This window comes from Danio aesculapii, chromosome 3, assembly GCF_903798145.1.
Source record: "Danio aesculapii chromosome 3, fDanAes4.1, whole genome shotgun sequence".
In the NCBI taxonomy this organism is placed as follows: domain Eukaryota; kingdom Metazoa; phylum Chordata; class Actinopteri; order Cypriniformes; family Danionidae; genus Danio; species Danio aesculapii.
The window spans coordinates 30,393,217-30,420,876 of record NC_079437.1 but is presented as its reverse complement, the minus strand read 5'-3'; the positions used below and the strand labels follow the sequence as shown (position 1 = coordinate 30,420,876).

The window sequence follows — 27,660 nt, the reverse complement described above, 5'->3', positions numbered from 1 at the left end:
ACCTGGATGAGTCACTGGTCTCTGAAAGAAGCCCTGATCAGGAGGAGGAGGAAGAGGAGGGCGCTGCTCTCTCCTGGGAGAGGAGAAGAGGGGAGAAACTGGCTGTCTTGCGTGTCATTTTTGAAGACTGGAGAGAGCGAGGAGACAGGAAGGAGAGGGAGATTAGGAGTGTCTGGGTGGGTGGGATTGAAGAGGATGGGGAGGAAGAGGAGAGATAGATAGATTGTGAGAGAGAGAAAAAGGGAGGGAGAAAGACAAGGGGGTTGTTTTGTGTTTGACTCAACATCACCAAGTACATTTTTTTGTTTGTTTGTTTGTTTGTTTTGGAGGAATGGATGGAGGAACCAAGCCCGTAGAGACCTAAATTCATCACTTGAGTCACATTTACAGATTTTTTTTTCTTACATATATAAATATATTGAGTAAATCTGGATCCAGAGAGTGGCATGTTGCTCTGGAAGGGAAGTGAGACTGCGGGGCGAGAGTAAGAGGAGGATGGCGTACACACAGGTGAGTCCCAGTCACTTCTGACACACACAACGCACACACACTTTACCATCTGGGTCCTTTCTGGATTTCACATTTCATTTTCACACGCGTCTTCATTCAGATTTTTGTTCATTGCTTCTCTTTATGTGTTGATTGTTTCTGATCAAGGCCTTAAACCAATTTAGTTGAGTGTACATGATTTTTATTTATTCACTATATGGATTTGATGGTTCATTGTTTGTGATATGTCTTTGTATATTGTTTCATATTCATTGTGTTATATTGTTATCTTATATTGTTAAAACTTTATTTAAAGGTTTACAGTGTTTCAGTCTAGTATCTTTTAAGTAATATTTCATCTCTGAGAGGGAAAAGAGATCCAGAATCAATCACAGAGGCAGTGCCTTTTGGAAAAGGTGCTGATATTTAGATAATAATATGTACATAGTAGATCATATGCAGTAATTTACAAACATGCACCTTTTAAAAAGATACCACCACACATGTTTTGTTCTGTTTTTCCAAGCAAGTATTTTGGGATATTAATTAGTTTTACAGTCTTTCTTTATTGATTTATTTATTGCAGAATCCGTGTGTTATGATGAACCTTTTGGTTACATTCACACACTGAGAGTACGAATAAGTCTGAAATCTGTCACTATGGCAATACCTGTTACAAATACCATACTGATACACTTAATGTAATAATTTGTACTTTATGGTACTATGCACCCTTAATAGGAGTAAATAAGGGATAAATAATTTATCAAATATATTGCTCTAGTTACAGATTGTGTGTGTTTTTTCCTGAGAGTGAATATCAAATTTTAAAGCATGTCAGGAATTTTCAATCTAAATTAAAGCTTTTTTATTATGATTATGATTTTTATTCCACAAATATCTCTTTAAAGTGGAAAAGATTGTTTAGATCCTTAAACTATTCTCTGCAGAAATAAATGATTTTTTCAACAACGGTCCACTAAAATGATATTTGGGGAAGTATTAATGGTTTGTCTACATATTTCACTCTTTTGTAAATATGAATGCAGCTTGTTTTTGATGTTTTAAACTTTCTTTCAATGAGTTAGCTTCTGTTATGGTTTTCATGGTACTGTGTTTGAGACCTTGGTCAGGGGAATATAAGTGGGCATGTGGAGCAGTAGGGACGATAATGTCAGTGACCCTGATGCGTCATCTCTGCCTCAGCCAGCGGCGGCAAGGTGCGGGCTGCCAGCGACAGGAGCTCATATCACTGTTGCCATGGATACAGCCACAGCTAATTGCTTAGCCAACATTGGGCCACTGATGAGGAGCGAGAGCTGGACCTAGAGAGCAAGTCAGGGGGAGGGGAACAGGACACAAACCAACCTGTAGATTCTCACGAGTGAATAACAAGCTTAGGTGTGCAGTCAGATTTTTAAAAAATTTTTCTACTCAGACTCTGCACATGCTTATTAAAATAAATTTAGTGCAAATGTATATTAGTATAATTATAATTGCTTCAAAAAACAAAATGCTAAATAGGTTTTGCAATTTGCATTTTATTGCATTTGCAATAAATTTAAAAAATGATATCATATGTGGTAAATGTGACCATACTACCTTTAAACTGAGTATGGTTTGTTGACATATGGCAATATCTGTCTGATATACAACTATTTGAAAGTCTAAAATCTGAGAAATTTAAACAAAAATCTAAATCTTGAGAACATCGCCTTTTAAAGTTGTCCAAATTCCCTTTTTAGCTGTGCTTATTACCAATAAAAACTGACATTTTTAAAGATTTATGGAAATGTTTTCATGATGCATTATGACCTTTAATGTTCTAATGGTTTTTGGCACCTTGGGCAATACATTTGCCATTTACCTAGTTAAATTACTATTCAAATCTTGGGTTTGGTAAAATGTTGAAACATTTTTAAAGGTCTCCAATTATTGGCTGTTTAAAATAACATTTTAACAGTTTTTTTTATTTACATTTAATAATTTTACTTCTATGATAGCAAAGCTGCATTTCGTTTGCCACATGATCAGAAATATTTCTTATTGTTAGGAAATATTTTTTTTTATTGTTTTATTATTGTTTTATTATTGCAGGCATCATGGTGGTGCAGTGGGTAGCATGGTCGCCTCACAGCAAGAAAGTCGCTGGTTCGAGCCTCGGCTGGATCAGTTGACATTTCTGTATGGAGTTTGCATGTTCTCCCTGTGTTTGCGTGGGTTTCCTCCGGGTGCTCCGGTTTTCCCACAGTCCAAAGACATGCGCTATAGGTGAATTGAATAAGCTAAACTGTCCGTAGTGTATGTGTGTGAATGAGAGTGTATGGGTGTTTCCCAGTGTTGGATTGTGGCTGGAACGGCATCCGCTGCGTAAAACATATGCTGGATAAGTTGATGGTTCATTCCGCTGTGGCGACCCCTGATTAATAAAAGGGATTAATAAAGCCGAAAAGAAAATGAATGAATGAAATAGGAATTGCAGACTACTTAGCTTTATATTTTAGTGAAACCATGATACAGGTTTTCAGATTTTTTTCAATGAATAAGACAACATTTAAAAAATGTACATCAGATGCTATTTTGATCTTTTCTATATTAATTTAGTTCATCGATATTTATTTATAAATTTTATTTAATTACATTTTATTTTAGGGTCCTACTGAGATACAAAAACAAAACAAAAAAAAACATACAAGAGAGTTCTTATCAAGATGGACGAAACAGAGTACATGAACACCACACAATAAATAAACACAAATCATGTAGAATTCAAACTATAGTCATAAACTGATATCAGAAGCATTAACTTTGTTCTTTATGCTAATGTTCAACAATAAACAATGTAATGCACTGAAAAGTTTTGCACATATGTCAAGTATGTCATGAAATGGTTGCTAACATATTTCAGGATGTTACTTAATAAAATTATGTGTATTAATATTTATTTGAAAAATTTTATTAAAGAGAATTTTTATTTCTTCTTTTTTTCTGTGCCTGACCTCCACCCTCCGCACTCAACCTTTGAAAAAGGACAGTTGGAACCTATCAATGAGGTATGTAGAGAAAAGTAATTGATGAATTTCTTAAAGGAATTTTTTTCAATTCTGCCATTATTTACTCAGCCTCCACTTGTTCCAAACCTGTTTTGAGTTTCTTTTATTCAGCACAAAAGAAGATACTTTGAATAATGTTGGAAAGCAGCAGCCGTTGTCGACAATAGTATTTTTAGTATTGTTCCTACTATGGCTTCTTGTTTCCAACATTCTTCAAAATATCTTTTGTGTTCAAAGGAAGAAAAAAATTCGTAAAAGTTTAGAAGTAAATGATGAGCAAATTATTTTGGGGGCGAATATGTTCATTATCCATAATGTAGAATGAAAATATTGCGATATTTAATTTTTGATGGCATTTTATTCTGATATGCGTGTCCCTACATGAGATATTTGACACCCACAGACCTTTCCAATCTTAAAATGCATTGAAAAATGTATTCGCCTCCAGATAAAAAGAAAAGAAAGAAAAAGGTCTTGTTTACACAAGACTTTTTCCTGTCAACATCCTGTCTTAAGCCATTTATTATTTAGCCAACCATAGGCACATATACAGCCTCAGCGGAGGACTGGGCTTTTTGGAGCGAGTAATCTTCATGATCTTTTGGATTTGTTTTCTCCTGTTTCTTTACAGTCATTCAGAGTAAATCAAAGAGAAACTATTTGTGTTGAAAAAAAGATAGCATCTCATTCATGAATGATGCAAACATCTGAGTGACCTCTGGAGTTCTGCTTCATTCAATGAGAGTGATGAAATAATGTTTGTTCTGCCCTAGTTTCCTGTTTCTTTTTCCAACGTGGAAAAGAAAAATGAACTTACAGTAATAAATCATTAATGCTTTGTAATATTTAATATTTTACTGTTGTCATTTTATGTGAAGAGATCATCTTATTTGGACAATTTAAGAAAGAATAGCATATAAAATAAAATGCTTAAACCTAATAATGGCAAATCCAAAATAATATTTAATAACTATTATATCATATTTTAAAGGAATAGTTCACCCAAAAAGGAAATGTACTCACCCTCAAGTGGCTCCAAACCTTTATGAGTTTTCTTTTTATGGTGAACATAAAACAAGGTATTTTAAAAGAAATGTTATAAACCTGTAATCATTGACATCCATGTAGGAAAAACAAATACTATTGAAGTCAGTGGTTACTGATTTCCAGCATTTTTCAAAGTAACTTAGGGTTCTACAGAAAAAGAAACTCAAAAATAAAGTATACAAAAATATGCAGTATACATACACACACACCATATATATATATATATATATATATATATATATATATATATATATATATATATATATATATATATATATATATATATATATATATATATATATATATGTTTTAACATCAATTGCATACCCCGTTGCTAAATATAATAAATAATGAATGAATATAATAAATGGTAGTGAGAATTTCTTAAAATAAATCATCTGATTATGGTGGATTGGCATTGGCATTTAACGTCCTGCTGCAGAACAAAGTGAATTTCTGGGACTTTGTTTACATTTATACTTTTTGCCGTCAAGCTGCAGTTGACTAGAGAATTAAAAAATAATAAAAAGCAAATAAATCATTCACTGCCTTGTTCAGTAATCAAGATTAGCCATGTTTACTGCTCCTTGTGTGGGTCAGTCAGTCTTTGTGTGTGGGTTTGTGGTGTTGTGTTCAGGGTCTTCTGTCCAGACTGTCTGATTTGCTGTTGTGCCGCTGGTCGTGTCGCTCCTGCTGGCAGTGGTGTTGGGAGTGCAGCTGCTGTCAGTCTTCTGAAGAAGAGGTGGAGATTTTGGGGCCTTTTCCAGCTCAGACTCCGTCATGGCTGTAAGCGCACACCCATACAAACCTCAAACAACGCTCACAAATCACAATTAATGCAGAACAGTTCAACATTCATCAACTTCAATTCAGCTCATTCATCCCATGCTAAAATCCTTCATGTTTTGATGTTGTTCTGGGTTTTCCTGCTAGCTGCACAACATTTACACTCTATTTAGTATTTTTAACAGATATGTATAACCGCACCAGGCCTGTAGCCAGCCTGGTGAAAGGGGTGGTTCTTTTTGCAATTATAACCTCATTTTCTATTTTATTTTGATATTTAAATACCGCATTTTAGTGACATTTTAAGCACTATTTTGAATTAGCTGGTCAGATGGTCATCATAAACACACTTTTTGAGTATTTTAGCCAAAATAATATTCAAATCAATTTTAATATGGGCCGCTTTTGTTGCTTCACACCTTTTCATTGGTCATTTTTGTTTCAAAAATAAGGTCCAAGATTTAAATAAAAGTTACTTGTAAAATGTTTTCTCAACAATACAGTAGCAAAAGATGACTTTTCCTACGTCACATTGTATGTTTTCTTGCACAGCTGGATGTTGGACTCAGAAAAACATTTGTTGGCATAGGCTAAGAAGTGACAGCCTAAAGAGGATTCTGCTTGATCTTAAAGCCTTTTTTGATGGGTTATATTTAATGGCACAGCGGTTAAAATAGCACAAATGAGCTCATAGTATGGGACAAATACTCGACCTTTGTCAGTGAGGGGTGGGCCTTCCGGACCACCCGAACCCCGCCTGGCTACAGGCCTGCATACTGTTTCAATAATATACATATGCCGCTATATACAGTTTTTTTTAAGGCATTTGATAAAAAAAAAAGAAAAGCATAATATTCTGTAATACAATTACAAAGTTTTTTTTATTCTGATGTGTTTCAAATAGACATTTAGACATGAAATAGACAAATAGGCATGATGTAATTTTCTAAATGTTACCAAATCTCAGTTTCAGTCAATTTTAATCTTTTCTAAATAATAATATAAGTTTCTTAAAACAAACAAATAAAAAAACATATTCTCCCTAACTGTTTAACAGTATTCTCAAAACCAGAGATGCCCAAAGTAGGGCAAAGTTGGCCAAGTTGGCCCATGATAACCTTTGAATTGGCCCACCATCCTATCTGAAATAATAGGGATAATGATGGGGATGTGTTTGGGGCCGAATGCCTTTGACAGAGATTGTTATTTCGATTTAAACCTAACCTTTTGTTTTATTGCTGAGCTACAAAAATTTCAACTGAAATTAAATGTTTCAATTAAATGTTGTAAATGAATCAGACAGGCAAAGGCAGCAGCAGGTCGACTAGTGTTTTCAGCAGATAGTTTATGTTTTTACTGTAATAATGAGTTCGTTGTAAAGTGGTAAAAAATAAACTGCATTTGTTAATATGATTTAAAGCTAAGTTTTCATGTTAATTTTAAATATTAGCGAATGAATTAGGAAATAACCCAATGGCAAATTTAATATTATGTGATATGATATATTCGGTTTGGGATATATTTGGCCCACATCCCTTAATCAAGTTTGGTTTTTGGCCCTTCATTAGAAAAAGTTTGGGCACCCCTGCTCTAAACAATAGATAAATATATATATATATATATATATATTAATTTGTATTATTGTCGGCGACGCAGTGGCGCAGTAGGTTGCTGGTTCAAACCTCGGCTGGGTTTGTTGACGTTTCTGTGTGGAGTTTACATGTTCTCCCTGTGTTCGCGTGGGTTTCCTCCGGCTGCTCTGGTTTCCCCCACAGTCCAAAGACATGCTGTACAGGTGAACTGGATAGGCTAAAATTGTCCATAGTGTATGGATGTGGATTAGTGTGTATGGATGTTTCCCAGAGATGGGTTGCAGCTGGAAGGGCATCCGCTGCATAAAACATGTGCTGGATAAGTTGGCGGTTCATTCCGCTGTGGCGACCCCCGATTAATAAAAGGACTAAGCCGAAAAAAAAAATTTTATGTATTATTGTCACTTTATGTCAATATATTCCATGTGTAATTCAATCCACTTGAATCACTTATCAAGTAGATGGTAAAGTTTTGTGTAAAAGTGTTTGATTAATAAAAATGTTCAGTATGAATATAATAGTTTGCATGAACTGTAGAACAATAACAGTGTGATAAACTACTGTCACATTGCATTCCATGTTTAATTCTGCATGTGGTATGAGAAATTAGAACTGTTATTTTGTCATTTAAACTCCAACACAACTTTATATTTGCTGCATTATTATTTACCATTGCTGCATTCATTAATCTCAAGTAATATAAAAGAGACTGATGCACCAGATGGCTTTCTTGACTCTCTAGGAACCCGAAGCTTATAATGACTGGGGTGTGGAGCTATTTGTGTTCCCAGGCAGGAACAGCAAGGATAATATGATTTAAATGGACAAGTGATTCATGTATTAGCAGGGATAATTTGTCCTCTGGATGCACACAGTCACCACAGGCTGTCAAGCTTTTTGTAATGACATCATTCAATGACTTTTACCAGAACTAAACAATGGTGGCCATACAGTACTTGTGTGTTTTTCCATTATATATACACGTCATTACCAATCAGCAGTTTGCTTTCATGAAAAGTCATTCACACTTGTGTAAGGGATGGAGTTGATGTTGTCACCAGAGACTGCTGGCTTATGCTGGTTTGACTGAGCTAATGCTGATGTGTGGTTATTGAAGGTTTGTGTAAAACTGAAAACAGTGACCAAATGGCTGGAAGAGTTGTAAGATGTTTGATTTGGAGTTTGTGATCATAGAATGGTGTTTGATTCTTGATGCATTGTGGAATTCCAACTGTGAAAAAGTTTTTCAAAAGTTATTTTTGCAAACAAAATGAACTGTATTATGTAAATAAGCATATTTTAACTACAGACATCCCATGAAATGTATGATCTTGATTGGAGCTTACAGTGCTCTGCATAATTGAGTACACCTCAATTTGAAAATGAATATTTGAATATAGGCTATGGTGCATTTAAACGAAACAGATTTATTAAAAAGATTCAGTTATTCGATTTCTTTTCGGCTTAGTCCCTTTATTAATCACCACAGCGGAATGAACCAACAAATTATCCAGCATATGTTTCACGCAGCGGATGCCCTTTCAGCTGCAACCCATCACTGGAAAACATCCATACACTCATTCACACACATACACTACGGTCAATTTTAGCTTACCCAATTCACCTGTACCACAAACCCACACCAACGCGGAGAGAACATGCAAACTCCACACAGAAATGTCAACTGACCCAGCCGAGGCTCGAACTAGCAACCTTCTTGCTGTGAGGCAATCGTGCTTGCCGCTGCCCTTATTAAATAGATATAATATAGGCAACGTATTTTGGTGCATTTAAACAAAACAGATTTATTAAACAGATATATTTATTAAAATAATATTTTTGTCACCAAACATATTTAGAAACTGAAAGATAATACAATTAAATTCAAGCAAAATATTGCAAAAATTAATTACAACCTACAAAATTTCCACTAAATTTTTCATTATTTTGCTTTTTGATTTTTTTCCTTTTATTAAATGTATATTTAATATTTTTCTATAACATATATATTTGGGTGTACTAGATTTTGGACCGTTATCTTAAGTTATTATGTTTGATAAGCTCCAGATTTGGCTTCAGTACTGACTAATCTAATGTATATGCACAAATATAATATTGTAAAGCTTCCTATTAAAAACATGAATTTAAAAGATGGATTTGTGAGGGGTGTACTTGTATATGCTGAGCACTGTAGGTGCCTCCATGTCAATGTTTCCTTTGCCAGTTGCTCTGCTGCACAACATAGGCTTCAACAGATGTTTGCTTTTGCATCTGTTGCTCATGAATGTTACTCATGGATGCTCTAGTTTAGGCAAGCTCATCTAGGCTCAAACGTGGGCACACATTTACACTTTTTCTAAAATGAGTCCTTTAAATTCCCTGAATCTTTTTACAATATTGTATTATAGTTTATTAAACCTTTTTTTTTGCAGTTTTGCATTGAGAAATAGGATTTTTGATTTGTTTGACAACACTCTCATGACTTTTGGCACATGTGTGCAAAGACTGACCGACAAAAACTTCTTTATACACAAACATGAAACTCTCAAGGGTGGTGCGGTGGCGTAGTGGGTAGCGATGCCAGCTCACAGCAAGAAGGTCGCTGGTTTGAATCCCGTGTTTGCGTGGGTTTTCTCCGGGTTCTTCAGTTTCCCCCACTAGTCTAAAGGCATAGGTGAATTGGGTAAACTAAATTGTCCGTAGTGTATGTGTGTGAATGCGGGTGTATGGGTATTTCCCAGTGATGGGTTGCAGCTGGAGGGGCATCCTCTGCGTAAAACACATGCTGGATAAGTTGGTGGTTCATTCCACTGTGGCGACCCCTTATAAATAAAATGACTCTCATGAATTAGCAGTAGGAGTCGGTTCACCTGTTTTCTGTGGACTGTAAATTATTTAATTTAGATGTTAAATAACCGTCGCATTTTTATTTAGTCTCTGATTCCAGTTTTTGGAGTGAGCTGCAGCATATATATATATATATATATATATATATATATAAATATATATATATATATATGTGTGTGCGTGCGTGCGTGTACGCGTTTTTCAGTAAACGTTTTTCAGTAAACGTTTTTCAGTTTTTACTTTCGCTATTAGATAAAGCTAAAGAAAATAAACAAATCATATATTCTGGATTTATTCAATTTAAAGGGATATTTCATCAAAACTGACTTAATTTTCTCACTGTTCATTTGTCCCATAATCCCTTTAAAAATGTTCCAACATTTTTATAATTGGGGTTGCAGATGTCTTTAACAGAGCAGAACATGTACATCCTAATATATACCTTTATGCCCTATAAGTCCAGCCGCTCTTGTTGGCTCGAATTGCTCCTAAGGCCATTTGTTTTAGAATCATCCGTTGCTATGACAACTATCTCCCTCTGAGCTGTAGTCATGGACACAAAGGGTCCTTGATGATCCCCATGGGACGAGTCGGAGTCAGGCCTGCACATAGAGATCCTGTACAGAACATCCACCTCTGTGGCTGCTGGAAAAAACAAGCAGATGAGAAATGACACAATACTGGACATAAATATAATTGCACATTAGTAAAAAAGTTGAATCAGTCACGCTGTCAGAAAATTGGAGTGCAGTATTGTTTGATGTTTTTACCTGTTCAAGCTGATTGTGTCTAAAAACAGGGTATGATTTTTCAAGATGCGACCTTAAAAGCACTGAATGCTCAGACTTACCTGTTTTTTTAACCATAATCTCCATTTTGCTAATTACAGTTCATAACAGGCATGGTAAAATGTATCTCCTTACAGAAGGTCTTTGTTAATGTAGGAATTCCCGGTGCCGTTTTGACTCCTTTACATACTTGTGATTCTGAGGGTTTCAAAGGTTGACATTTATACATTTAAAAGTTGAATTACAGTCAAGATGAACCGGAAGCTGTGACTTATTTTTTCGTGTTGTGACACAGTTTCTAGAGAAGCTCAATATTAAATGAGAAATCAGTGGGCGTGGCTTTGTTTTCTACTGTGAACTGAATGGATGTAGTAAAGTAGACATTTCATTCAGAAAGATGGGGAAAAGAAGAGCTATTACAACCTAATGGACTCCTGCTCACCATTTTTTTGTTGTCACAACTGACAGTTGCAGAAGCGTTGTTAAATATGTTAGCCACACCCAATACCCAAGACATACGTAATCTGTCAATTTAACCTAAAACAAACAGGAAGTGCTTTTACAGTTTTCAATTTAAGATTAGAAGGTCAAACCATTTTTGTTTTCTTAATGACATGCCCAGATGAATTGTTCACCACAAGTCTGGCAATTTGAGCTAACAAAATCATGTGGTTAGTTTTGATTTCTTGGGGACTTTGATATGCTTTTCATTGCTGTGTGGTTTATTTGGATAGGATCATTTTTTATCATTTACATTTACATTTAGTCATTTAGCAGACGCTTTTATCCAAAGCGACTTACAAAGGAGGACAAGGAAGCAATTTACACAACTATAAGAGCAGCAGTGAACAAGCGCTATAGACAAGTTTCAGGTGTGTAAAAGTCTAAGAAGCAAAACATTAGTAGAGAATTTTTTTTTTTTTTTTTTTTTATCAATATACAGTCATTTGACAATCTGGAATCCGAGGGTTCAAAAAGATCAAAGTATTGAGAAAATCACATTTAAAGCTGTACATATTGAATTCTTACCGATCCATAGAACTACTCAAAAACTACTTCCTAATCTAATGATTTTATTTTTTATTTTATATATATATATATATATATATATATATATATATATATATATATATATATATATATAGTTTTGACACACAGAATGTATTTTTGGCTATTCCTACACATACAGCTGCTCAACTTTTTACTGGTTTTGTGGTCCACAGGTCCAGTCTCACATTTTATAAGCTATTCACAAGTTTTCAATTAAAAATTAGAATTGTTTTTGTATTTTGTATTGTCCGGCTTGGTCTTATACAGAAAACCTGGGCTAAACTAAAGTTTGTTATTTTTGGTCCAGACTAAAAAGAGCCAAGAAAACCAAATGGCATTGAATAAAACTGGTGCTGTAAAGATCAAATGGTCTTTTCAATAGGCAACGTGTAAGTAGCATAACTAACAAACTCATCTCTTCCAGTGTCAATGACTGCAATGATGAGAAAGGCACAAATTCTCACCTCATGGATCAGGACGGCGCTTCCTCTCCCCAATCTGATCCCACTACAAACTGCAGACCGCCCACTTCAGAAACTGCCCGATCCACCTTCAGCTTGGCAGGTCAGCTCGCAAGTAAGTCCAGATTTAACTCTCACTTTGACTAGCAAATTTATACATGTTTACATTTCACCTTAATGCCTCTCACTGCCTCAGGTCTGAATGCTCGACGCCCAAGCTCCCCTATGGTGGATGTAAAGCCTATTGAATTTTGGGCCATGGGACCGAGAAAGGAAGTGGTGCAGCCTTTGCGTAAGCCTCCGACACCACCTGACGACTACTTTCGCAAGCTGGAACCTCATCTGTACTCTTTAGACTCGTGCAGTGATGATGTGGACTCTCTAACAGATGATGAGATCCTGATGCGGTACCAGTTGGGCATGCTGCACTTCAGCACACAATACGACCTCATCAATGCCCACCTCATTGTGCGAGTCATTGAGGCCCGGGACCTTCCTCCTCCTGTAACGTGCGATGGCGCCCGCCAAGACATGGCCCACTCGAACCCCTACGTGAAGATGAGCCTGCTGCCTGACAACAAGAACTCAAGGCAGACGGGAGTAAAGCGTAAAACCCAGAACCCTGTGTTTGAAGAGCGTTTCACTTTTGATCTCCCCTTCCTGGAGGCCCAAAGACGCACACTACTGCTCTCTGTGGTCGACTTCGACAAGTTTTCACGCCACTGTGTTATCGGAAAAGTGGCTCTTCCTCTTAGTGAGGTTGATCTGGTGAAGGGAGGACATTGGTGGAAGGCCCTGGTGCCCAGCTCTCAGGTAATAGCATTATCCACTTGTTTTTCACTTGCATAAATGCTGAGAAGTTGTCAAAGAACTCCATTAAATTAATTTATCCTGCATAAAATTATACACACAACAGTTTTTAACCTGTTTTATATGCAAAAACACATTGTCACCTTCTATCTAAATTTTTTTAAGGGGAGTACGAGATCAGGTGGTTCTCGAGAGCTCCCCATGGTAAAGGAGGAAAGGAGGAGAAGGGGTGGATGGGGGGTTTCTTCGGAAAACGAAGATAAGAGAGTAGTTCTAGCTAGGTTACTTATAGTGACTTGGGATTAATCTGATTGGCTAACTAATTAATGTAGAAGGGTGGCCAACTGCAGTCAATCATATCACGTGCTCCTCTCGAAATTAGTTTGTGAAACTTCACTTAAATGACATCTTTTTTACTAATGTGATGTTTTTGTTTAAGTTGTTTACATTTAAGACTTTTTATTTAAAAAAACAAAAAAGGTTTTATCTACAATGCCAAACTCTAGCTTGGCTCTATAAGGTTCTTTCTATGAGCCAATCAGCATTTCAAATGCATGCCCGAGGACCAATCATGATCAGCTTTCTTTGTCATTTCACCGGACTGCTCCGTTGACAGTGGGAAAGACCAGAAAGAAACACAAAATCAGAGTTGACTAAATAATGCCGCACCACACAAAACTGAGAAGAAACCTGACACTAAAAAGATGTGTGTAAATGTGATGATTTAGAAGCATTGAGCACTGAGATGAAATGTTAAATTTTACATTGTTGAAAAAAAGAGTTATTAAAAAATGCTATACATTTAAATATAAAATATATTATTTGTATATATATATATAGTCATATATATATGTATATATATATATATATATTCAATATTAAGCTTTGAAGGGCAAATGCTTAATTTAATTATGGGACATATAATTCAATAGTTCATTTAAAGCATTTAATTAAATAAATATTCCCATATTAATTACATAAAATTAATATCTGCACTGGACAAAATATTCAGCACAGCCTTGTATGCTTAATTTGAACAAGAAAAAATAATAATCCTAAAACATTTAATAATAATTGTTATAGAAAGCAAAAATGTTACTTTCTCAAGCATCAAAATATTGTTGCAACACCATTTTATAGTTTTGTTTTATTGTACTTCTTGAAAAGTAAAGCTTCAGTGAATGATCTGCCAGATAGAACCTTAGAATTCCAAGTGGAAAATGACGAATTAGAAGGTTCTATCTGCATTTGCCCTGTTTGTTTTACCCCAAATTGCAAATTTATGAGAGCTTTGATCATTTACATTTAGAGTACATTTGGGGTCTCTGTCATGTTAATGTATGAAAGAGAACTGTTACACATATTGTTTGATATATGGAATGTAAAAACTTTGAAGCTCAAGATCTCAAAATCATTCAGAATGCAAATAGAACCTTATAATTCCAAGGTGACAACATATTAACCTGCCATTATTTGTCTTGAAGTCACTTGAAAATGTGCATTGCTGTTCAGATGTGTGGGGTCAAAAGAATGTTTCAGTTTTTTAATAAGCCATTGTCACATTAGACTTTAGGCCCTGCAACAATAATAAAACAATAGTAATAAAAGTACAAATTAAACACCAAGTTCTACTGTGTCTTTTTAAAAAACAGAATTCAGTTAAAAGGTCACCACCTGATATTTTATTTTTCTATTGGTCACACATCTTGGAGGTCAAAGTTCAGCATACTTGAACTCTGTAATATGTGACCCTTTTACCCTTTAATTGCACAGAATTATTTTGGCAATAGCCAAAAATATATTGTATGGGTCAAATGATTTGAGTTTTATGGCAAAAATCATCAGAATAAATACATGATCCGTGAAGACATTTTGTAATTGTCCTACTGTAAATATATCAAAAACTCTATATCAAAATTCTTTCAATATTTATATATAAATTATTTATTTATTTTTGAACCCTCAGATTCCATGTTTTCAAATAGCTGAACCAAGTATTACCCTATATGCTGACAAACCACACATCAATGGAGAGTTTATATAGTCAGCTTTCAAATGACCTATAAATTAAACATTTTAAAAGTCAATAGTTAAGGCTGGTTTCATGATAATATAATAATATTTATTAATTATTGTTATTATTATTAAAATAAAATACAAAAATCCAATGTTTTAAAAAAGTCAGAGGTGAGTTACATTAACATAATAATAATAGCAACATTAATGTAGTGTAATTTTGTTCATGTTCAATCAATCTCTGGCCACTGATATGCCCCAGACCCTGTCTGATTAGAATCAAATGATTAAAATGAAATGTTTTCGGTTTCTTGCATTTATATGAATAGAAGTCAATGGTATAAAAAAATTGTGACCGACCCTTTATGCTCACCAAGGCTGCATGCATTTGATCAACAATACAGTAAACGCATGTATTATTTCGTTTTAGTAGTAGTAGTAGAAATAAACATTATTGACTTTGACAGGAAATTTGTTGGGCATCACCTTATTGCTGCGGACATTTAAAAAAAAACAATAAAAACAATACAAAATACAGTAGCTACAATAATTATAATGCTAATTAAGATTACCTCTTGTTAAAAAAAAAAAAAACACTGAAACAGGTACGTAGGATTTCTTATATCGGTTCAACCTACACTTAGGAACTCTTTATCTCCTACCAGAAATATAGATTTAAATCTCCTACAAGAGATAAAGATATTTTAAAATAATTGATTTGTATTTTAGTATATTTTAGAATGTAATTTGTTTCTCTGTAATTACTCCACTGTTCTGTGTTAGACGATTCTTCAGAATTTACGGATAATATTTTTATTTGATGATCAAGAAACAGTTTCTCTGTTTCATAAGAGGATTTTCTTACTTATTTTTAAGAGGATCATGATTTTTATTTCAGAAGTTGTATTTCAAACCCAAAACTCTATAAACATAACTCTAACTCCTAACCTCATCAATATATTTTCCATCACTTCTGATAAATTAAATACACTTTTGCTAAATTCGTATAGAATAAAAAATCTTACACGCCACACACTTTTTTTGTTTCAGTTTATTCCTAAACTTTCAGAAAGGTTTCAGGAAGCACACCAGCTATATTTTCATATTGAAAAAGCTTTCATTGTGTAATTATTTTGATGTTAAACCTTTGATATCTTTGACATTTAAAGACATATTAATTAATGACATCTTTGTTATGACACTGGTTTCTCAATGTGATGTTTGTCAGAATGAGGTTGAGCTTGGTGAGCTGCTGCTGTCCTTAAACTATCTGCCCAGTGCTGGCAGATTAAATGTGGACATCATCCGAGCAAAGCAGCTGCTGCAGACAGACATGTGCCAAGGTTCAGGTAAATGTCTTTCATCTGTTTTTTTATCATTTTTATTCTTTGTTGTTTTTATTTTCTTTTACTTGTTTCTTTTATTCCTTTTTATATAAAGCACTTTGAATTACACTTTATTAATTATTATATAGCACATTTCATACACAATGTGCTATATAATAATTAATAAAGTGTAATTCAAAGTGCTTTACATAAAAAGGAATAAACAAACTCGCCTTGCCTTGCCTTTCAGTGTGTTTAACTCTATAGGAAGTAAGAGCTTTAGTAATTTAATTTAATCCAAAGTAATTATTATTTATAATGAAATAAATTAAAAGCTTAATTTCTGAATTTTATTCTGCCACTAGTTTGACTACACAGCCCACATGATGAAGTTAAAGTTGCGGTCTGTGGCTTTTCTTTTATTTATTTTTTTAGTAAAAGCTATTTAAAGTCCAACTAGAAAAGTCAGTGTTTAAAACTATATCATTACTGTCTCCTTACCTTAGACTGATTGACAACAGTGTGTGAAATGTTTTCAAATTTGATTGAGCTTGCTGCTTTTTGCGTCATTATGTCACGAACTGTATGTATACAGAAGAAATTACAGCTAGTAGGTTTATGTTATAACCCAGCAGGCTCCTCAATGTCAAAACATCCATTTGACATCCACACATTGAAGTTTTGTTCATCTGGAAACAAATGACAAATTTACACTGGATCTTGTATCCCTAGTATGCATGTAGACTACCTTGATGTCTAAACATCATCAAATTGACATCTAACATTGGCCTCAAAAGACATGTCAAAAATGATTACAGGACAAACCTGTATTTGATTTTAGTTGTGTGTTTTGACGCCAGTGTGAGATGTCAATTTGATTTCTTTCTGACATCAATGTAGTCATGTGACATAAAATTTATTAGCATTTTTAAAGGGTTTTTTTATGTCATTTTTTACATCAAGGTGCAAGCTGGGATGGCGTGTGAGATCATTTATTGTCTTTTCTCACAGCAGGAATAATTAAACTTGTCAGTTTTTATATGAAATTTGAATGGTGTGACAATTACAGATTAGACTATAGAGAAATCTATATCTACAGTAACACTTAATACACATTAAGTATGTAACGCAATGCTAATGTTGCTAACATTAAACCATTTGAAAACAAAGTATAACTATAATGAAAATAATTTGCATGGCTTGATGTGAAGAGCTAAGCGATAGTTAGGTTTTTTTCCCCTTTAGCAGCACTGTAGCATTTTTTTAACAGTTGGTCAGAAGAAAAAAATAGGCAGACATGTTACTTTCCAGAAGACATTTTCCAGTGAAAAGTCTTATTAGCACCAAACTTCCAAGACATAGTGTCTGTGATTCTGAACAGTTTTCACACCAGTGCGGTGACACACTGACACATATGCAGCTTTAACCAAAGGCTAACAAGCTGTTTAGCATTTTATTTGTGTTAGCTAATTCACTATTGGTCTGAATAGTATTGGTCACTGTTCCCACTGATTATCCTGTTTTAAGCTTTAAGCCAGTCATTCCTTCTCTGTCTGCAGATCCATTTGTGAAGGTGCAGTTGGTGACGGGTCTGAAGCTGATGAAGTCTAAGAAGACGTCCTGTATGAGGGGCACTATTGACCCCTGCTACAATGAGTCCTTTAGCTTCCGTGTACCACAAGAGGACCTGTGTGAAGTCAGTCTTGTGTTGACAGGTACTGTTTGAACATTAACACAGGAATATGCACACATATGCACTCACTGATATTACGGGTTCAAATGGTAGAAAAAATTTGAAAAATTTATCAAATGTATTAAATGGATGATTTTTACACATATAAACTTTCTATTATATTTATGAATAAATATAATGTTATATCAATATCTTAAACCTAATTAACTGAATGAATTAATACATTAATATGAAGTCTGTTGAAGTCAGAATTATTAGCCCCCCTGAATTATTAGCCCCCGTTTATTTCTTTTCCCAGTATCTGTTTAATGAAGAGATGATTTTTTAATAGTGATAATTACTCATTTCTAATAACAGATTTATTTTATTTTGCCATGATGACAGTAAATAATATTTGACTAGATATTTTTCAAGGCACTTCTATACAGCTTAAAGTCACATTTAAAGGCTTAACTAGGTTAATTAGGTTAGCTAGGCAGGTTAGGGTAATTAGGCAAGTTATTGCATAAGGATGGTTTGTTCTGTAGACTATAGAGTAAAAAATAAAGCTTAAAGGGGCTAATAATTTTGACCTTAAAATGTTTTTTAAAAAATTTTAAACTGCTTCTATTCTAGGTGAAATAAAAAAAATAAGACTTTCTCCAGAAGAAAAAATATTATCAGACATACTGTGAACATTTCCTTGCTCTGTTAAACATCATTTGGGAAATATTTTTTTAAAAAAATCAAAGGGGGGCTAATAATTCTTCAACAGTATATACAATAAAAAAATATGTCGTAAAATGTTGATATGTTTGCAAACACAGAACATTACTAAAATAGAATGAAACAATCACAATGAAATGAGAAGCTATGAAAAAAGTTGATACTGTTAATAAAAACACAAGCAGTTACTGAGTGATGCTAAATATATGTCCTAATAATCAAGACTCAAATGGCTGCAATGTTGTTTAGATTTTCTCCATTGAATGTATTTATGTATACCATTAAGATTTGTCTGAATTGATCTATACTAATAATAAATATAGATACAGTGAACTCAAGGGCAGATTTAACCAATAAGCAAGGTAAGCGGCCGCTTAGGGCCCCAGGAAATCTGAGGGCCCCCAAATAATTACCTTGAAGTATAAATGATACTTTAAATTATATATAACAGTATTTTCTATCATATTTTGTACGGTAAGGGTCTAAAAATGTTTATTTTTACGTAATTATTACATCTGCGCAAATGTGTCCCCCACCTTCAATCATGGACCAGTCCAGTAGTCAACTCAGTAAAGGTTTAGTTTAAAAAATTAAATAGTTCATTTATTATGTTTAGTTGTGAATTCAACTTAAGAAAACAAATAGTTTCAAAAGTTTTATAAGGTGCTTTACATGTTATTATTATTTTGCACTAAGATAAAATGATAATAAAAAAAACAGCAAAATAATAATAAAAAAATTAAAGTACAAAAGGTGCATTTTAGAACTTTTGGGCCCTTTAGCTGAAATTGCTTAGGGCCCCAACATCACTAAATCCGCCCCTGAGCGAACTGATCAAAAAGGCATTTATATTGGTACAAATGATTTCTATATTTTTTTAAAAATCTTTCTTTTCATCAATACTCAGAATATGACAAATCAAAACGATTACCAACCCTCTCTTTTCTGTTCAATTTTTAAAAACAACTCTTTCTAAAAAGTAGTGTTTATTATTACTCACACTAAACCTTATTCAAAAGAGTTGAAGCTATCTTGATTAGTACCTCATGCAACTCAATGAAAAGCCAGAATGGCACATGCCAGGTTTTTTTAACCAGTTGATAAGTTGCATTTCATTTAGTGTAATCTACAGCCAGTGACCAAAGGCTGAAATAGGGGCACCACATTAAGGTTATTTAAATTCCAACCAAATTTCTTCAATTACCGATGCTGCCAGTCAGAATCTGACCTGCACAGTTGCCCACGCTGGGATTTCATGCACTGCTACACGCTGACATTTCATATTTGCACTGGTCACCATCTGCAGCATGCACTGTGATTTCTCATAACCTGCCATTTGAGAGCAGCTGGATGTGTAGTTTGCTCTGGCGTCCTCCGGTTTAATCAGTGCTGAGTCAACAGTGGTATTTACAGACAGACAGATCTCACAGTAAAGGGCGTGTGCCATCTAGGCTGGTCAGGATGTGTTTCTGATGTTTCAGGCTATTAAAATCAAACACTGCCTGCAATTCGAGACTCTCTCTCACTACTGATTTGCTTGCTTAGACAGTTTTGGCATATTCTCTTGACAATCAACATTAATATAAACTGGTAGCACAAACAAATCTAATACAAATCTCTAGTGCAGGGGTGCCCAAACTCGGTCCTGGAGGGTCGATGTCCTGCGGATTTTAGTTCCAACATGCCTCAAAACACCTGCAAGGATGTTTCTAGAAAGCCTAGTTAGAGCTTGATTAGCTAACCCAGGTGTGTCTGTTTGGGGTTGAAACTAAACTTTGCAGGACACCGGCCCTCCAGGACCGAGTTTGGGCACCCCTGCTCTAGTGTTTTATGATAAAATTATTAGATATTAGATTTATTAACATATAAATTATACTTTTTTTATTTGTTTGTTTGCTTGCATGCTTGCTTTATTCATGTATTTACTTGCCTATATATTTACTGATTTATTTTTAGTGTTGTAATATTATTTATATATTTATTTATTACACTTTAAAATAATGGTCCATTATAGTTAATGTTACTTAACTAAACTAGTATTAGATGTATTTTTAAAAAAGGATGTTTGTATATATATCTTTATAATAATCTAAAAAAACAGTTTGGTATATTGTATTCATATTATATAGAACTGTGATTAATAAATGCGGTACAAGATTGTTCATATTTAGTTTATGTAGATCATGTAAAGCTGTTAATAATAATAATAATAAAAATAAAAATAATCATAATTATCATAATATTATTAATAATTATTATTATTATGTGTATTATTTATATTTTAACCTTATTATTGTTATAATTAACTTCAAACTTCCATTGTTTTAAAATAATAATCTGACATTATTTAGAACATACATTAGTTAATATTCCAATTAAATAGTTAATATTCCAATTAAAAATATTATTAGCATTATTATTATTCATTCATTCATTTTCTTTTTGGCTTAGTCCCATTATTAATCCGGGGTCGCCACACCGGAATGAACTGCCAACTTATCCAGCATATGTTTTACGCAGTGGATGCCCTTCCAGCCGCAACCCATCTCTGGGAAACACCCATACACACTCACTCACACTCATACACTACGAACAATTTAGCCTACCCAATTCACCTGTGTCGCATGTCTTTGGACTGTGGGGGAAACCGGAGCACCCGGAGGAAACCCACGCGAACGCAGGGAGAACATGCAAACTCCACGCAGCAACGCCAACTTACCCAGCCAAGGATCGAACCAGCGACCTTCTTGTTGTGAGGTGACAGCACTACCAACTGCGCCACTGCATTATTATTATTATTATTATTATTATTATTATTATTATTATTATTATTATTATTATTATAAGCATTGTTATCATTAAAACATCCAGAACCTACGCTTATTATTATTATTATTATTATTATTATTATTATTATTATTATTATTATTATTATTATTATTATTATTATATTACACTGTGCATTTATAGTAAGTGATTCTTTTAAGGCCATGACTCCTCAGCGCTAGTGTTTGTTTGTCTCAGTTGTGTTTTTATCAAATATGAATGAGGCCAGACTCAGATAAGCAGATCTCCCTCGAGACTGCTGACTGTGACACAGGCTGATGATGTCATCTGTCCAGCACATGGGTTCTTGCAGCAAGCACACACCACGCCTGAGCCTCTGCTTGAAGACGATGATGTCATTCATCCAGACACATCCATGTTTCTCTCCTGACTGACACACAGAGCATGGAGACTGATCAATATGCTATAAACAGACTCTTACATGGGAGAAAGGGATATATTGACATGGTGGGACTTTACAGTAATTTCCTGTTGAAAGCACTGGTTGGAAATAGCGACAAAATAATCCAAAATGGAAATTCTGCCATTTACTGAGCCATCATTTGTGTTGCTCCAAATGTGATTGTTTTAGTTAAATTTTGCATGATTTTCGAGTTGCATACAACTACAGTGATGAACTGGAGATTTCAGTTCTTCAGTCGTATTATCGCAATTTGGATTAAAGCATGAAAGATGCTTGATAGAAAGCCAAAATGTGCATGAATTATCACAATATGCATAACAAACATATGTCCATAGCTGAGTAGCATTTTATTCAATACAAAATGTGCATAAACCACACTCACTGGCCACTTTATCAGGTACACCTTAATAGTATTCGGTTGGACCCCCTTTGCCCTCAGAACTGCCCAAATCCTTCGTGGCATAGATTCAACAAGGTACTGGAAATATTCCTTAAAGATTTTGGTCTATATTGACGTGATGCATAATGCGAATTTCCCATTCCAGCACATCCTAAAGGTGCTGTATTGTATTGACATATGGTGACTGTGGAGGCCATTTGAATACAGTGAACTCATTGTCATGTTCAAGAAACCAGTCTGAGATGATTCATGCTTTATGACATGGTGCCTTATCCTGCTATAAGTAGCCATCAGAAGATGGGGACAAATTCTGACCCTACCATCCGAATGTTGCAGCAGAAATCGAGACTCATCAGACCAGGCTCAACAGACCAGGCCAATCTTTTATTGTACAATTTTGGTGAACCGGTGCGAATTGTAGCCTCAGTTTTCTGTTCTTAGCTGACAGGAGTGTCACCCGGTGTGGTCTTCTGCTGTTGTAGGCCATCCACCTCAAGGTTGGGCGTGTTGTGTGTTCAGAAATGCTCTTCTGCATACGTCGGTTGTAATGAGTGGTTATTTGAGTTACTGTTACCTTTCTTGCAGCTTTAACCAGTCTGACCATTCTCCTCTGATCTCTGGCATCAGGATATTTTCTCTTTTTCAGACCATTCTCTGTAAACCCTAGAGATGGTTGTGCGTGAAAATCCTAGTAGATCAGCAGTTTCTGAAATACTCAGACCAGCTCGTCTGGCACCAAAAACCATGTAATTGGCTGGTTGGAAATTTGCGTAAGCGCGCAGTTGGACAGGTGTACCGAATAAAGTGTCCGGTGAGTGTATATAAATTCCATTATGAGCATAAAAAATGCGATTTAATTAAGAGATCATGTGATGATAAAAATAGGTGCAATGGACAGCATTAATGGACAAATCAACGGAGCAAGCACATTGTAAAACATCTGAAATGTTGTTTTGATCATTCTAAAATGCCTTAATCGTTTCAGCTTTATTATTATTACCTCCAGAACTACCTCCAAATTTATATATATATATATATATATATATATATATATATATATATATATATATATATATATATATATATATATATATATATATATATATTCAATTCATCTTCATTTCTATAGCGCTTTTACAATGTAGATTGTGTCAAAGCAGCTTAACAAAAAAGTTCTAAATTGAAACTGTGTCAGTCCAGTTTTCAGAGTTGAAGTTCAGTTTAGTTCAGTTCAGTGTGGTTTAAATTTCACTGCTGAAAGTCCAAACACTTAAGAGCAATCCATCAATGGGCAGCTCTACAAGTCCCAAGTATTTATATTCGCCGCCAGTTTATCAGGAAGAGGTTTTGTTCTCCAATATTCCAATGTTGCACATAAGCACCATCATAGATGCAATGACTTTGCTGGGATTGTTTTATTGTTATAAATTAGGGTCATACCAACAGGAACATTAAAGGAGGTAGTATTTTTCTCCTTCTATCAGCTGTTAATCATTCCAGCTGAATTTCCTATCAATCTTCTGACCAATCAAATGCTACATCCTGCCCCTTCAAGATGATTTTTAGAGCTGGTTATTGAGGTTCATACTTTTTAAGCACTGACCGAATTGTATCGAATAATATCTTGTCAAGATTAGCCATTTTGTTTTTCATCTTCATCTTGTTTCTAATGTAAATTTATCTTGATTTTAAAATATATATTTGTAAAGAAAATTTTCAATTACATCAGTAAAAAAGGAGTTTTTGCAGTATATTCACTTTGTCGTCCCACAAAATAACAAAGGGGAAGGTTATTAAAAATTAAGCTCTCAAATAAATATGAGTGTCTCCAATCCTGTTCATGCAGTTTAACTCACACCGTCATATAAAATGGACTCTGCATTTGCTCCTATGGGCTGTAATAAAAGTTTTAGCGGTGAATTAAGGTATGGAATTAAGTAAGGATATTGGCTCATCAATTATGTGGTCTGCATGTTTGCCTAGAGAGCGGCTGTATCACTGACTGCCACCTCTGGGCTTTGTCACAATATTATTTGTGCTTGCTGCTATTTTGCCAGCACTCCCCTGCCAGTTACAGGAAAGAGAGGAAAATCAGTGGGAAGAGAAATCTTCAATCTTGTTTATGAGCAACCTGATGAAATTAACAGTGCCTCGTACTCTGACCCGACTCCATTAACAAAATTGGTTAGAGGTGGAGAAAAACAGATTGAAAAGATGAGTATTGAGGTGAAGAATTGAAAGAGCATGTTCACACATGTAAAATTAATTTTCATTTATTTATATTATTCATTAATTTTTTGTGTACTATCATAGTATACTTTTAATTTATAATTATACCTGTGGGAAACATTAGGAGACCGGAGACCACTTTAAAATTCTCAGATTCTCTGGATTTAGCAAACTGCTGTATGAATCCTAAATATGCAGAAACTCAGAATTACAGTGTTTTTCATAGCTCTGTATACGTATGTACAGTTTTGTTAAAAATTGCCGTACAACATATGGAACCGCTTGAACCACTGTTATCATCAGTAGTCATATTTGTGCATTGCAATCAAATTATATGTGAATGCAGTAGTGTAATAGAAAGACAACAGGCCCAACTGTAATGTCCTGTCTGCTGTGTATGAGTAATAGGAAAGGGGGGTGTTCTGCATAATAGCAGTGTGGAGTTTAATGAAAAAAATCATTCATTCTGTGAAGAAAACAGATGTTACTAATGGTCCTTTATTAGGCAGGAAAGTCAGAAATTTGTCACACACTTATAAAATGTATTTTTATGACATAAATTGGATTATTCCAAACATTGTTCAGAAGAACAATGACATTTATGCAAAAAATTGATTTGATGAGGAAAACGTTTAAAGAAGTGGAGCAAATTATAGGATATTCATCTGAAATTATCTCCAATACTTTAAAATAGCAAGCAAATGCTGAAACATGGAGAATAAAATTAGCAACTACAGGTAAATGTATTAATGGATTAAAAATAGTCAGAATGGCAATGTTTCAGTCAATAATCACCTCCAGATAGATTATCTAAAATGACCTGTAGTGACACTTGATGGAAGCTCAGCTGTCAGCAAGAACCTATAAAACATCACTGCTGGAAATCATTCATTCATTTATATTCTTTTCAGCTTAGTCCCTTTATTAATCAGGGGTCGCCACAATGGAATGAACCTCCAACTTATTCAGCATATGCCCTTCCAGCTGCAACCCAACACTGGGAAACACCCATACACTCTTGCATTCACACACATACACTACGGCCAATTTAGCTTATTCAATTCACCTATACCACATGTCTTTGGACTGTGGAGGAAACTGGAGCACCCGGAGGAAACCCACGCGAACATTGGGAGAACATGCAAACTCCACACAGAAATGGCAACTGACTGAGCCGAGGCTCGAACCAGCAACCTTTATGCTGTGAGGCGATCATGCTACCCACTGCGCCACCATGACGTCCGTGCTGAAAAACAGCATGTGCATAATCAGTTAAAATTTGCCATGACACATAGCAATGTAAAATAAGAGTAAAAATGTACTTTTCTGATCTATAGTTCATCTACAGTGTTAGAGGACAGCCAGGTCACCAATCTCAAGCCTCAGTTCCTTGTATAGACTAAAACTAAGTGCTTCAGAAATCGTTGTATTGGAATGTTTCTTATACTGTGGAGTTGGGGCTGTTTATAATTTACCCAGCATTATGGATCAGTTTGATTACATAAATATACTTGAAGAGATTATGTTGTCCTGTGCCAAAGAGGAAATGCCCCTGAAATTAGTGTTTCATCAAGACAAGACCCCAAAAAACGTCAATGACATAGTGGATAGTGTGTCGACACATGCACTCCGGTGCTCACGGCAAACCAAGTTCAATTCCCGCCTCAAGGTTCTATGCCTATCCCTCTCCTCTCTCTGCTCCCCACGCTTTCCTGCCAACACTCTCTACTGTCCTATCCATTAAAGGTGAAAATATATAACCTCGAAAAAAATATTCTAAAAAATAAAAGGCCTTGGCAAATAGCTAAAATAAAATAAGTTTAACAGTGAAGTAGACGCTGACAACAGGGGTGCGGATCCAAATGCAGGTTTATTAAAGAGGTCAGGTAAGAGATGATCAACACAGGGGTAAACAGATGTATACAGGCAATCAAAAGTCGTAGTCACAGACAGATGATCAGAAGGCAGGCAGCAGACAGGAATAAACAGATAAACAAGGCAAGGATCAAAACAAGGCAAAGCAAGACAAAGGAAACGTGTTGTAATGTCACTAAACAGTTAACAAGACTCAGCAACCTGTGTGTGTTTGAGAGGTGAATAGTCTATGTAATTAGTCCTGAACCACTTCAGCTGTGTCTGTTTGCAATCATGGGGATCTAGGCCAGGTGTGTGAGTGGTGCATGACTGAATATGTAGTTCTTTTACTGGCAGATTTGTAGTTCTCCAGCATCTCCAGCATGTTTACCAGTGGTCTGCACAGGCTGGATCGCTTGTGATTGTGACATTAAGGTTATTCTTTTTTACTTTGTTTTATTTCAGTTGATGTACATTTTTTTTTAGTTTAGATTTACTAAAACCTAAATCACAAATAAATGTCATAAACAGTAACTACAGTATGTTTTGTCATATTATTATAAGAGTATTATAATGAGAAGAAACTTAATTCACAAAGGATTAGCATCCATAATCACCATTTAAAATGGAGTCGAATTACCTTTTTATGTATTTTATGTAACAAATTTGATGTCTTTTCCTTCTTAGTTTACGGGCACAACGTGAAGAGTAGCAACGATTTTGTTGGCCGTATTGTGATTGGCCAGTTCTCCAGCGGGCCTCAGGAAACCACACACTGGCGTCGACTGCTGAGCTCCAAGCGAACCCCAGTGGAACAGTGGCACAGCCTGCGCTCCCGAGCCGAGTGTGACCGCGTCTCTCCTGCATCCCTTGAGGTCACATAATACTGACCTGGAACAGCCACTGAAGGTGGGATAGAGGAACCTAAAACACAAATATCTGGGAGCGTTTGGAGGTTTCTGTATCATTTTTAATGGTTTTGAATCATATAGTAATAGATCTGTTCTCTACAGAATGGTGGGCTCTGTCTCAGTAGGGTTTTTCACACTCAAAACGGTTAACCCTGGGTCATTCTAAACCCTGGACAAACTGAATATTGTGTTGTCATACAACTGAATATTGTGTTGCTTCACATTTCACAGCGCTTACAATTAATCCTTATAATTCATAAGCTGACTTCTCATATTGTTCATTCTTGTTAGTTGCTAAGCATGTAGTAATCATTTTTCCCCACCGCATTATTTCTCAGTACAGATATTTAGCAC

At 35.0% G+C, this 27,660-nt stretch overlaps 1 protein-coding gene across 1 annotated transcript; it reads left to right on the top strand.

Annotated features, from left to right (window-relative positions):
* Positions 1-495: 495 nt before the first annotated feature.
* On the top strand, positions 496-27,660 carry syt17 (synaptotagmin XVII). Its single transcript, XM_056452695.1, has 7 exons — positions 496-510; positions 5,227-5,375; positions 12,077-12,228; positions 12,310-12,926; positions 16,168-16,288; positions 17,824-17,979; positions 27,083-27,660. Exons 1-7 carry the CDS (start codon positions 496-498, stop codon positions 27,277-27,279), a joined length of 1,407 nt encoding a protein of 468 aa, XP_056308670.1. The 3' UTR covers positions 27,280-27,660.